This window comes from Bremia lactucae, linkage group LG3 (genome assembly GCF_004359215.1).
Source record: "Bremia lactucae strain SF5 linkage group LG3, whole genome shotgun sequence".
Taxonomy (NCBI): Eukaryota; Oomycota; class Peronosporomycetes; order Peronosporales; family Peronosporaceae; genus Bremia; species Bremia lactucae.
This window is the reverse complement of record NC_090612.1, coordinates 3,196,738-3,209,846: the sequence shown is the minus strand read 5'-3', so window position 1 is coordinate 3,209,846 and position 13,109 is coordinate 3,196,738. Positions and strand designations below refer to the sequence as shown.

At 46.9% G+C, this 13,109-nt stretch overlaps 6 protein-coding genes across 6 annotated transcripts; 4 read left to right on the top strand and 2 right to left on the bottom strand.

Annotated features, from left to right (window-relative positions):
* Positions 1-2,641: 2,641 nt before the first annotated feature.
* CCR75_006702 (uncharacterized protein) lies at positions 2,642-3,056 on the top strand (the record flags this gene model as incomplete). The annotated part of the gene is made up of 2 exons (XM_067964770.1): positions 2,642-2,723; positions 2,776-3,056. 2 exons carry the CDS (start codon positions 2,642-2,644, stop codon positions 3,054-3,056), a joined length of 363 nt encoding a protein of 120 aa, XP_067815000.1.
* Positions 3,057-5,290: 2,234 nt separating this feature from the next.
* CCR75_006703 (uncharacterized protein) lies at positions 5,291-5,937 on the bottom strand (the record flags this gene model as incomplete). The annotated part of the gene is made up of 3 exons (XM_067964771.1): positions 5,291-5,462; positions 5,528-5,682; positions 5,746-5,937. The coding sequence occupies 3 exons, from the start codon at positions 5,935-5,937 to the stop codon at positions 5,291-5,293; spliced, it is 519 nt and encodes a 172-aa protein (XP_067815415.1).
* A 26-nt stretch (positions 5,938-5,963) lies between these two features.
* On the bottom strand, positions 5,964-8,512 carry CCR75_006704 (uncharacterized protein; the record flags this gene model as incomplete). The annotated part of the gene is made up of 2 exons (XM_067964772.1): positions 5,964-7,749; positions 7,811-8,512. 2 exons carry the CDS (start codon positions 8,510-8,512, stop codon positions 7,273-7,275), a joined length of 1,179 nt encoding a protein of 392 aa, XP_067814997.1. The 3' UTR covers positions 5,964-7,272.
* On the top strand, positions 6,085-6,345 carry CCR75_006705 (uncharacterized protein; the record flags this gene model as incomplete). Its single annotated transcript, XM_067964773.1, has 1 exon — positions 6,085-6,345. The coding sequence occupies one exon, from the start codon at positions 6,085-6,087 to the stop codon at positions 6,343-6,345; it is 261 nt and encodes an 86-aa protein (XP_067814889.1).
* Positions 6,622-7,125, top strand: CCR75_006706 (uncharacterized protein; the record flags this gene model as incomplete). The annotated part of the gene is made up of 1 exon (XM_067964774.1): positions 6,622-7,125. The coding sequence occupies one exon, from the start codon at positions 6,622-6,624 to the stop codon at positions 7,123-7,125; it is 504 nt and encodes a 167-aa protein (XP_067815375.1).
* Positions 8,513-9,894: 1,382 nt separating the features above from the next.
* On the top strand, positions 9,895-10,131 carry CCR75_006707 (uncharacterized protein; the record flags this gene model as incomplete). Its single annotated transcript, XM_067964775.1, has 1 exon — positions 9,895-10,131. One exon carries the CDS (start codon positions 9,895-9,897, stop codon positions 10,129-10,131), a length of 237 nt encoding a protein of 78 aa, XP_067815376.1.
* Between the last annotated feature and the right edge of the window lie 2,978 nt (positions 10,132-13,109).

Sequence of the window (13,109 nt, the reverse complement as noted above, 5' to 3'; positions counted from 1 at the left end):
GACTATTTCGTGGATCTTTCCTTCCTTTAATTCGGCAAGGAACAGATCCCACGACATCTCCGGGAGATTTACTATCTCCTCGGCAGATTTAAAGACTTGCCGGAGCACCTCAACTGAGGATGCCTCCGCAATTTCGTCTTTGACGGCCTCGAACACCTCGTTCGAAGGCCCGTCCTCTTCATTAGAGACTGATCCAAAGGTCACTCGTTTAGACGTGCCTTTGATCGTCCTAATCTGTCGGGTACTCGTTCTTCGAGTCACCACGACCTTTTTCTGGGAAGCGGGTGCCGTTGCACTCCTGGCTAACGCACCCCTTCCAACCGCACCAGGCTCTTGGCACTGTGCCGGTTTATGCGACGCATGACTTCTTGTCAGCTCGCCGTCTACTGCCACAGGCTCTCGGCTCTGTGCAGGACATTCGGACGCATGACTACTTGTCATCGTCCTATTCACTACCTCAGTCTCCACGAGCTGGGTAGGAATTGGTGACGTTTGACATCCCGTCAACGCACCCTCAACTGTGTTCGACACGACATCAGTTGCATAGGCCTCTCGCAGGAGCACATCCTTTCCGGTGTCCTGCGTAGAGTTCGCAACTGTGCGTGTACGCCAGTCTATCCATGGTTGGTACTTTGCCAACCATGGCATGCCTAGGATGAGGTCATACGGACTCTCCATTCCTAGCACTGTGAACTTCTCTTTACAAGAGAAGTCACTAAAGCTGAATGCGAGTTCTACCTGAACTCCCTCAGACTTAACGAGCGCGCCGTTCGCTAAACGAACAGTCGCCTATTCTCGCTTGCTATCCTTGCAAAGCGACTCAATCACCGCCGATCTCTATTTAGAGCCGCGAGTTTAACCAAATTTAGTGATGCACCCGAATCCAAAAGGAGGTTCATCACATGGTTATAGCCTCGTACTGGAGCGCTATAGACCAGCAGAGTTGAGGCTCCAAAATTTCTAGACCTCAGGGACTATGCTACCCATTTGTGCCCCCCTCACTCGACCTTCTCTTTCGTTCGCACCATCAAATTGTTCCACAACTCTGAGCTTAGGGGTAGATTCAGAGCCCGTATCAGTAGGGCATCCCGCCCCTACTGCACTCCTGCATTTCCTGACCCTTCAGTGGTCAATGCAGAGCTCATGCGTCTCGCACGCTGGTTCTTGCCATCGCACTTTGGGTAGGGAGTCCTCTTGCTGGGCATCTTTGCCCCAGCAGGGACCCTGGCATAGCAGCGAGCCATCATATGGCCGCGCTTGCCGCATTTATAACAGACCACGTCTGCATTGCCTAACTCCATAGGAGTGGCATCTAACCTCTCGGCCGACGGCTTATACCAAGCTGTCACCGAGGCACTGTTGTAGGAATGCTCCTCAACTAAGGCAATTTGGATTGCCTCTTCCATCGTCGATGGCACCTTTCTGAAAACGGCCTGTCGCGATGGGCCATACCGTAGTCCGTTTAAAAACGTGGGCACCTTAATGTGCTCCGGAATCGGACCTACGGTAATGGACGCCGACAGCGAGCGCTGAGCTAAGGCATACGCAGGCTCGGAGCGAGGGTCTCAACAGAACTGTTGAGATTCTCTCTGCCCGGCCGCATCAGCCGAGGCCCATTCGGATGGATCTGCCCAAGTTCGATGGAACTGCAGCGCACACGATTGCTCACTTGCTTTTAGCCGTGGAGCAATGTGGTGTCGCCCAGCTCATCGAGGACGACAGCCGGATGGTGTCGTACGCCATGTCACATCTGCGCGGTAAGGCCTCAGAGTGGGCTTAGTCGGTGCTTATGGTGGACAAAAAGGCGTTTTCTACATTGGCGATCTTTAAGGAAAAGATTTGCGGCATGTACGAGCCGCCGAACAACGAAGTGTTGCTTCAGGCGCGCTGCTTTGGAGCGCGACAGGCGAACCGATCTCTGCAAGAGTATGCAAGAGATTAAGGTCGCTAACGCGCCCACCATAAATACCTCACTACACGCAAGAGAAGATGGTTAGACCGCTTCCTCGCTGTGCTAGGGTGTGTGTCTAAGTAGAGCGTGGCCGCATTACGACGTGCCCGCCTACACTTGGTAGCACTTAAAATCCTTCCCACTGCCCCCATCTATGTGTGTACGTGAGGATGAGCCAATGTTGATTGGGATCATTTTTCCCACCTCTCCGAACACCATCGGGAGGTGGTAGGTCATATGCGTAGGGACTTGGTAAACAAGCCCTGACCAGGCTCCTAATAGTCCTCCTGAGCAACATGTTGCTCGGTTGGAGCAGTTTGAGGCATTCGTGCTTGGACAGCAGAGAGCCGCGTCCGAGGCAGAGAGCCATGCTGCGGTGGAGTCCGTCACTCAGACTCCAGATCCACTGCACGTCGTGTACGTGGAGTACAGTAGATGAGGAACCCCACCTTCACAGTAATCAGTAGTACTATTATCAATTTAAGCAAAGGATTTCCCGTTACAAAAACCAGTTAACATTAAAGTATCTTTGTTGTTGAACTGAGAATATTTGAAAATGAGGCTTATGATTTCTTTGTTTTTCTGTTAGAGAAATTATCAATCAAAACATACAGCTATACAATTCATAAGTGTACTAGTGACAGTCGGATTGCGATTAAGTTCGATCATTTTTAATTCAGCCGAGCCACCATGGAAGTGCCTTCTAACGATATCCGCTTTCAGATGGAACTCGAGTTCATCCAGTGCCTGGCAAGTCCTGCCTATCTCAATTGTACGTCTAGTTGGTCTGCATTCACGTAGCTCTTTACCAGTGTCCGTTCTAGTCCTGGCAATAAATCGCTACTTTGAGAACCCAGCCTTTACGAACTATCTGAAATACCTCAAGTATTGGAAGCAGCCACAATACGCCAAATATATCGTGTATCCGCACTGTCTAGCCTTTCTTGACATGCTGGAAGATGAACGATTTCGTCGGATGATCGCGCGCGAGGATTTTATGACGCTGGTGCATGGTCAACAATTTTACCACTGGCAGACATTTCTCAATTACCGCTCCGAGGGGAAGCCTCTGGATGCAATCGCAGCCTTCGAAGAGACAAGCTAGGCAAGCGCAATTATCAACAATTCTTCAGTTTGTTACGCCCAGCCATGCAAGCTATAATAAATATGTGAATGGATTTTGAGCTGATGTAGATGCATTCAAAAGTCTAATTTTTAAATAGGTGCGCAAAAAGCTTGTCGAATTTATCATACCTTGCTGCAAACAGTGTGTACGCGTCAACAAATCGTTTTCTTTCAGGTGTCGAACCCAAAATTAACATCAGAAGGACCGTTGGATCCAATAAAGTCGACAAGGCTTTCATCAGATAAAGATCAATTTAAAATCCTCAAATTGCCAAGACCAACACATTTTGTCCAATTATATTTGATTATTCCCATTACCAAGATATGCAAGCACTATAGCCACCGGCATCTCACACAGTTTCATGCTCAAAGCAAACGAGTAATCAGATTCTTCTCAATGATGCGTGAACCGAAATGAAAATGGTAACTTTTAATTAAAACAAGCCAATCACTTTGCCCGTATCGGTGTCTAGATCCACGTCGTAGAAACTCGGACGCGTGGGGAGACCAGGAATTGTCATTATGGTACTACACAAAAGATACACAAAGCCAGCCCCCACCGATGCACGAATGTCACGTACAATCACTGCGAAACCCTTGGGGACGCCCTTTGCGGTCGGGTCCGTGCTTAAACTTAAATGGGTTTTCGCACAGCATACGGGCAAGTTACCATATCCCTGCTGCGGCTTCATCGCTAAATTCGACACGGTCCGCACCGTAAATCTCCTCTGTGTATTCAATCACGATACCACCAAGTCAGCATTGTACCCAAAAAACAAAAAAAAAAACAAAAAAACAACCGAAACATTCTACGTACTGCAAATAATTTGAAACTTTTCAAAAATACTCAATTCCAGCGGATACAAAAACTTGAACATACTCTTTTGATCCCGCATCGTATAACAAGAAGAGATGACGGCATTGCCCAGATGCATCGCACCCTTGCCACCTTTAGCCCAATGATTGCTCGCGACAGCAGCAGTAGCCCCCGCTTCCAATGCTTTTTGCTTCACAAGGTCCACTTCACGAAACGAGTCCGAAACGAAAACATTAATCGCCACAACGACAGCGACACCAAACTTAAGTGCATTCCGAAGATGGTGCTGCATGTTTGCACACCCACGTTCCAATACGACGAGATTTTCTTCAAGATAAACCGAATCGAGCTGAAAAGAGACCGCATAAACGTATTCAATTGTCAGCATATCTAAAAAATATCAAGCCTCCACGTTATCAAGACTCAATTAACCGTACCGGCTTCCCCGCAACCACATCTGGGCCACCACCATGCATTTTTAAAGCGCGAATCGTTGCGACGAGCACGACACAGTGTGGAATCAGGCCACTTGTACGACATTTGATGTTACAGAACTTTTCCATGCCAATATCTGCTCCAAATCCACACTCCGTGACCACGTAGCCGTCAACGTTTGCAAGTTTTAGCGCAATTTGATCCGCAATTATCGACGAGTTCCCATGCGCGATATTTGCAAATGGTCCAGCATGAACAAAGACAGGAGTGGCTTCCACGGTTTGCATGAGCGTTGGGAAGATGGCGTCTTTCATAAGAACAGCAAGTGCGCCACCGACTCCAAGATCGTCCGCGGTAACGGGTTCGCCACGACGACTCATACCAATAACAATACGACCAAGGCGCTCCCGCATATCCGCTAAGCTCGTCGTTAATGCCAAAATGGCCATGATTTCGCTCGCAACGGTAATGTCAAAGCCAGTTAATCGACTCGGACCTTTTTCCGCAGATTCATAATTAATCATGACGTGGCGTAAGAAACGATCGCACGTGTCCAGTACGCGTTGCCACGTAATTGTGTCGGGATCAATGTCGAGACGCACAAACGAGCGAATCTCGTCGTTTGTGAGGTCATTTGGTAACGTTGTTGTGATGTGAAGCTTCTGGAGACGTTTTAGCATAACGGGTGAGAAGAACCGGGAGCCGTCCTTGGCTCTTGGACAGAGTCGACGAAAGAGAGCCTCGTCGGTTTGAGCCATTTCATGGAACATTCGAGTGTCGATTGCGGCAGCTAACTACGAAAGTAGGAGAAGTTTTTATCCATGTACCAAGTCATGCAGCCACTTTGTGTCGTACGAGATTATTGGCAGCAGTGATAGCGTGGATATCTCCCGTCATGTGGCTCGAGTGTATACAATACGTATTGTGGCCCATGTATACTCAATCCTGATTGCATCACAATTTTATACGGCCAATTTGTATACGTACAGATTAAATTCATCCATAGGAATGACTTGGGCATACCCCCCCCCACCTGCGGCGCCGCCTTTGACACCAAATGTCGGTCCTTGGGACGGCTGGCGGATACAAGCAAATGCTTTCTTGCCAAGATGAGCGCCTAACGCTTGACATAAGCTACATATACGTAAGAATTTAGCATACTTTCGGACGACTTTTGCAATGACGCGTACAAAACGGACCCGATCGTCGTCGTGCTTTTGCCTTCACCTAGCGGCGTGGGGGTGATACCCGTGACCACAATGTAGTTACCATTGGGCTGATTTTCCAGTCGATTGCGCACACTTAAAGAGATCTTTGCCTTACTTTTGCCGTATAATATTACCTCTTCGGGCAGCTACGTGGGCACGAACAAGCGTCATGCAAAGCCCTCAAAAACGGTGTTTACGTAACGACGTACAATGCCCGCAGCCTCGGCAATTTGAGTGATACGCAGTGGCATCACTGATGGCGATATCACATGGCACTGGCGTAAGCAATTGCTCAGGAAGAAGCGGGCGTGGCATAACTCGGCAACACCGACAGGCTTTTTGACACTTGTGGGCCTTTTGCGAGTTTTAACAAGCAGCTTGTCGGCCACTTTTGAGTACATAACCTCTTTTAATTGGTAAAATGGGATTAATGTTCACCGTGCTAAAAAACCCATCAATGTACCATGTTCAAGACTACATTGTCACTTCTATACAAAAGAGCGCATAAAGAGTTCTACCCAAAATAGTGTTTTGTTCCCTTTTTGTCCATGACGGGCTCGAGCCCCTCTCGTCAATTTCAAGAAGACCGACCTTCTTTACATCGCTATGAGCCCTCTGACTCGTTACGGCAATGCAGTGGCTGTGACAATGAAATGAGAGCTTCTGAAGCGCTACAATGGACGAGCGAGAGTTTCCGCGATACAACCTTGGACCTGTACGCAGCCTCGAAAGTCTTTGGCATCCACTTAATTACATTTGAAGGACTTTTTGTGGTGCTATTCTCCATGATGACAACCTCGCTCTACTAGTTTCTTGGCAAAAGCAGCACAGGTGCAAGCTCTGGGGCCAATATGTCGTGGACCATCGTCTCGTTCGCAGTTGTTTCGCCCATGATCATGCAAATCACCCAAGCGTTTTCACGCCGTGAACAAGCATTAGATATCTTAGCCGAGTCAAGGTCTTTAATCCTTAATATCCTGCTAGCCAATGCGCTATAAAATTGGGGTGACAATGGACGAAAGCAACTACCGCAAGACCATGTTCAAAAGACCAAAATCTTGTTACAAGGGGTACTACAGCACATCATGGCGCTTTTAATCATGCCAACCGTAACGCGTGGACGGCATCGACTCACGTCACACGGTCGCATCCTTGCGTCGCAATCTATTGCTCCAGTAAAACACTTGCAGCTGCAGGTTATACAAACGATTCGTCAATTACACGACCAAGTGGAAGTGATGAAAGCCTGTGGCATGCCAGCGAACGAAGCATCGCGAGTGAATCAGTACCATTGGCTCCTATTAGCTCGACTCGAGAGGTTGCAAAACATTAAATTCTATCGGACACCTCAAGCCACTCGGTCATTCACGCGGCTCTTTATCCTTGTTCTCCCCGTGTTTTATGGACCGTACTACGTCTTTATTGCGCGTGAAAACGAGAACCAAGCGACAAATTTTGCATTTTGCTTGCTTCTGAGTGTGTCCACAAGTTTGTTGATGCTAGGAATTTTTAATGTAGAACGAACTATGGAAGACCCTTTTGCGGGAGGGGGGCTCGACGGTATCCACGTTCATGCCATATTCACTTAGACGCAGCACCTACTTGACGCATGTATGAACGAGAAAGAAATGCCTTGTCAAAGTTAATAAAAATAGAGTTTGGATCTCGCATAATTAAAAAGTAAAAGTTTGGGAATTCTCAACAAACAGCCGTCAAATTTAATCTGATTTAAGCTCTTAGAAGGACAGTAGCTCCGCAACATCTTCTACTAGCGTAAACCACGGATGACACAGAGCTTCTTCGATCGTGATTCGTTGGTTCGGATCCTTTTGAAGCAGTCGATGAAGCAAGTTCTGACACTCGGGACTGTGTGACAATTCGGTTGTAGGTAACGTTAGAGTAGAGCGACTAATCTCGTCAAAGAGCTGTTGGATATTTTCAGATGCATAAGGCAGTTTGCCGAAAAGAAAAAGAAAAAATACAATGCCAACGGCCCATATGTCGACTTTAAACGGATCGTATGGCTCCCCATAGCAGCACTCGGGGGCGAAGAACTGATACGTTCCAACAGTGTCGGATAAAAGTATTCGTTTCAAGGAACGTGGGTCCGTAAGAATGGCATCACTTGCCGTCCTATCGTTAAAACATTGTTTGGCACAGCCAAAGTCTGTGATGTGGCACCGTCCCGACGCGCATAGTAATATATTTTCTGGCTTTGCTCATGAAACCATTAATAAAAAAATAAAACTTACTGCCAAGAGACTCGTCGCTTACCTTAATGTCGCGGTGGCAAATGTGCCGCTGATGCAAGTATTGTAGACCATACAATATGTCAGACAGGTAGCTTCGTGCCAAGTCTTCTCCTAAGACGCCACCTGTCACGCGACTAACAAAGTCTTTTGAGCTTGGACGATAGACCATGCATGGACCGGCTGCCATGTACTCGAGCACCATATAAAGTTTGTCGCTCTCGTCCGCGGCGTCTATAACTTCGAAAAGTAGCACAATATTGCGATGGTAGAGTGATCGCATTATTTTAATCTCCTCATACACTCGGTCAAGTGCTGTCGTCACGAAGTGCATTCTCATTATTGCTGTGTCTGCTTTTAAAGCAGAATCATTGACTTGTTTTTTTATACGATAGTCTTTGAGACGGCGCAGCTTCCTCTTTGAAAAGATTTTCATGGCAAAGAGCCGGGTTTTTTGTGGGGCAAAAGCCGGTAGTGCCGTAGAAGCACTAGTGACATTATCTTTTGGAATCGTTGCATTCGATACGCTTTGTCCAGTCTCGGTTGTAGAGCTCGAAGACCCGTCATTCGCAATTCTCTCGCAAAGCTTAACATTACCAAAACGGCCCTGTCCAAGTGTATGAAGCAATAGGTAATTATTTACGAGCTTGCTGCCACTTTCTGTTTTCGTTTTTACTAGGCAATGCGTCTCTGCAATAGTCCACTGTCGTGCTTCAGTGCCGCTCATGATGGGTCAGCAGCAACAATTTTGCTCAGCTTTTATAAATCATTAGTATTGGAAGAAGTTGAATTTTTTCAAGGGATGCTTTGTGTCTTCTATTTTCTTAAATAGGGAATTACGCAATTTCGATATTTTATAAGAACAAATTATTTTTCTTCAATTTCCCATCAATCCATCACTAGTTGAGTCGTAGCCTGCGGTAATGTTAGCTGATAATTGCTCCTATCAATGGTGAGAAAGCCGGCCTCATCGATTCATACAACATCGAACCTCGGTCATTGACAAAATATTCTGGCATACTTGCTTGGTGCTATGTCAGCAGCCCGTCAATTTTAACTCAGATTCTAAAGCGGCCTCGCACTACAAAGCACACACCTTCAAGCACAGTGAGGTCTTCTCTCACGTGCAGCAAGGTAGTTGGTGGGCACCTGAAACGACCTCACTCAACGAACTTGAAGAAAAAGTGTCGTCACGGAAGCGGTTGCCGAATTTATCGTGCGCACTTGTTATCTAAGAAGTAAGTTAGAGATGATTTATACTTAACAAATTAAAAATAAACCTTTATACCCAATAATAAGATGCCATCTCTGTAGATGTGAATCTCTCTACATGGCGAGCGTATTGTTCTGAATACCTCAGCTCGCGGATGACGCCCGTTTGTGAATGCACAATGTCATCACATAGAGAAGGATGGGTCACTTTTTTAACCTCACCCGAGTGACATTTTAATATACTTAACATGAAGTAATTGACCTCCCCATTAAATGTACTTGACGGGTGTGTAACATAAGGCAGATAGCCGATTGCATAGAACCCTTTACCTGATCCAAATTCTGTCCCGAGGGCTACGCTAATCATTCACCTAATGACTGTAAAAAAAAATAGTCCCTCAAAGAGAAGATTCCAAGAATTATAATGACCTGGACCAGACTCAGCTAGAGTCTATGCTTCCTAAGAAATCAAGACTAGCAAAGCTGTCATTTGAGGTATGGCAACACCGTTTTTTTAAGAGTTGTTTAGATGGCTAACACCTTCGCCGACCTTTGTAGCACGCTATACACCATATTTTACTGACTGCTGGACATTTGAGGATAGTACAAGTACTTCCGAGAAAGGAGCGCCAACGAAAGGGCAACAATGGTCGCATGTCATGATACGATCAGGTCGTTGTTCGATACATCTTTGAAAAAGGTTTTGATACGCGCTGAGCCGGCGAACACATTGTTTTAACGAAATAATTGTTCCTGCGTACGCTGTCCTTATGCTGAAAACTATTTCTACAAGCGATTGGAGAACCGGCTTGTTTCCAACATAGTTATCTACGATAATACTGGTGGCGTGCTCCATTCTAAGCATGTGACCGTAACACTTCCCGCTAAATATTCTGCATGATGGGTGGTGCGCTTGTGACGACAGAAGAACTCTTCTCAAGCATAAAAGCGGGATATGCCAATCTCAGCGCAAAAAAATGCGCCCACGAGATTAATATAGTCCTCCATCAAGGATTACTCGAGCTTTCGAATGCTCTCGGAGCGGGTGAGCCCTCGCCCCTATACAAGATCTCCTATCAGTGTGACCTTACAGAGCAGTTCAACAAGATTTTGTACGGTAGACGAGACAGTTAGCTCTGTGTCTATTCTATAAGATATTGTCAGAAAAATGCGATTTTGCATTATATAAAGCGTTGTGATGGGTATTCTCGCACAGCCTTGGACTGCGCACAGACGATACTATCAAAAATTGGATAGTGTCTATTAAACGATTGCATTCACCAAAACTAGCTTGAACACTGTAATTGATAGAAGGTATGTTGTGCTCCATTGTTTTGAAAGTTTATCATGTGCAAACCGTCATCCACGAATAGTTGGCCCAGTTGGGAAACAATCGATCTAAAATTGGTCTGAGGTGTATCTACTTAGCAACCCAATCACATGTCGCAAGATTGCCTACGTGCCGTAGGCGAATCTCAGGTCCAGAAATATGAACTCGTGATTTCGGTTTAGTAATACTGAAAAACGTCGTTCTGCTAGTGCTTAAACTGCACGACATATTTGCAACACCATATTTTACCGGGACCATGCCGGTATAGGAGCGTCTACAAGACATGTCAGTCGCTCGCGAAAATGCCTTCTTACAGCCCAGATGAAGCGACCTCAAATCAATTATTTCTTTTGTAGCGAATCTTAAGCTTAAGGCCTATGTCGACATGAGCTTTCAGTGGATTGTAAGACAACAATTGACCCAAAACTGGCCATCGCAGGAGATAAGACAATTCATCGTTGTTCACAAATGCAACCAGCAGTACACTGCACTATATGACCAGCCGATGTACTCTCTATCTTAGAGGCTACCGATTTTGCTACAGAGCCATTCCGCAGGGTTGCTAGACCCTCAACCTGATCCGCGATGCTAAGCCCACGATCATTCCATGATTGCTTAACGTCATACTTTTTGCATGAAAGTACTAGCCAAGGCAATCGTCCTGCTAGACGTTAATCATTTCCTAAAGTCAAGCTCAAATATAGTTGATTAATAACTCTCCTTCCTTGTCGGTAGGTGCGTAAAGCTTTTCACAGCCGACAGATTTCACGGCCCGTGCAAATTACAAATGGTCGTCGCCAACAGGTGCACTCGTAGAGCAAACTTGATCAAAATTCATGTCTTTTATGGATCGAAAAGTATGTTTCAGGTGCTGGAAATAATACGATATCTGAAACAGTAAATCCGTTGTCATCAGCCTGCGAAACAGTGCTATTAACGGCGACGATACCCACAATGTAAATCATGTTGAAGGTATATATGCGGCTGACAGTGCCAAGGTCAATGCATCTACATGCGCTTGCTTTCTAATGTGAGTGTAATAGCTTGTTCATTAGACAGTGCTTAGTCCACTCTGAAATAACCCTTGATATACTTTCTTTTATGCAAGGAGTTGAGAGGCAAACAAATTGGCTTCGATCCTTAATGCAGCGTAAGACTGGCATCTTTTGGACAACTAGCGTTCTCTGGCTCTAAAATTCCACTGTATTAACACGCGGGAAAGCAAAGTACGCGTATTCTTTACGTACGCCATGTCACACCTGCGCGGTAGGGCCTCAGAGTGGGCTTACTCAGCGCTTATGGCGGACGTTAAGGCGTTTCCTACATGGGCGATTCTTTTTCTTAAAGGCAAAGATCCGCGCCATGAGCTAGCCGCCGAACAACGAAGTGTTGTTTCAGGCGCACTTTTTTGGAGCGCGACAGGCAAAGTGAATTCTGCAAAATTATGTGCAAGAGATGCGCTCGCTGTCGGCGTCCATCACCGTAGGTCCGATTCCAGAGCACATTAAGGTGCCCACGTTTATGAACGAACTACGGCATGGCCCATCGCGACAGGACCTTTTCAAAAAGGTGCCGACGATGGAAGAGGCAATCCAAATTGCCTTAGCTAAGGAGCAATCTTACAACAGTGCCTCCGCGCTGTTGTAAGCGACAGCTTGGTATAAGCCGTCGACCGAATGGTCAGATGCTACTCCTATGGATTTGGGCAATGCAGACGTTGTCTGCTGAAAATGCGGCAAGCGCGGCCATATGATGGCCCGCTGCTATGCTAGGGTCCCTGCTGGGGTAAAGATGCCCAGCAAGAGGACTCCCTACCCAAAGGGCGATGGCAAGAACCAGCGTGCGAGACGCATGAGGTCTGCATCGACCACTGAGGGGTCGGGAAATGCAGGATCGCAGTAGGGGCGGGATGCCCTACTGACGCGGACTCTGAAGCTACCCCGAAGTTCAGAGTTGTGGAACAAGTGGGGAGCGTTTGTCCCTGAGGTCTCGAAATTTCGGACCTTAACCCTGCTGGTCTATAGCGTTCAAGTACGAGGCGATGGCAAGCGCACAGGACAAGCAAGAAGAATATGCGGACCGAAATGGTCGCAAAAAATGAACGCTATAGAGTGGGTAAAAAATTAATATATAATACTGCTACTTACCTAAAATGGTAAGTTTTGTACTACCTGGAGGTACTACGAAGTGGTTGCCGCATTTCATTGGGCCCTTTACGGTGGTAGAAGAGGTTGGAGACCTAAATTATAGACTCACCCTTACCCCGTATATGAAGACGCACCCCGTGAGTCGTCTGAAACGGTATGTAGACCTAAATGAGTTCACATACTTCCATCCATCTAAGGAGGCCGATGGTGACGCCGACTGTGAGTCGAGCGTCGTTCGGGTGAGGGGGACGGTGAAGGCGAAAAGCTATCGGACCGATGCCTCCCACCACCACGAAAAGGACTTGGAGAGCGAGGGACATCACGCGAGTAACGCGGATCCCTTAGCATTATCGTCTCAAAGAGGTCCAAGCGAGTCTTCAGGCGTTCATAACCCTGACGAGCCTTCGCTCGGACATCAACGAGATCCGAGGTCAGTCGCGAGACTTGACCCTCGATATCCGCAATACGTCGCTCAGCAGCGCATAACGCATGTGACTGAACGGACTAAGGTAAGGCAGCCGCGATTATTTGGGCGAGATCGCCATTTCTATCGGGCGCCGCCTGCACTAATGGAAGCGGGTGGGGATCAACGCTTTCTTGTTGGAAGGTTGCTTGCCCACCGCTCCGTGAGGCAA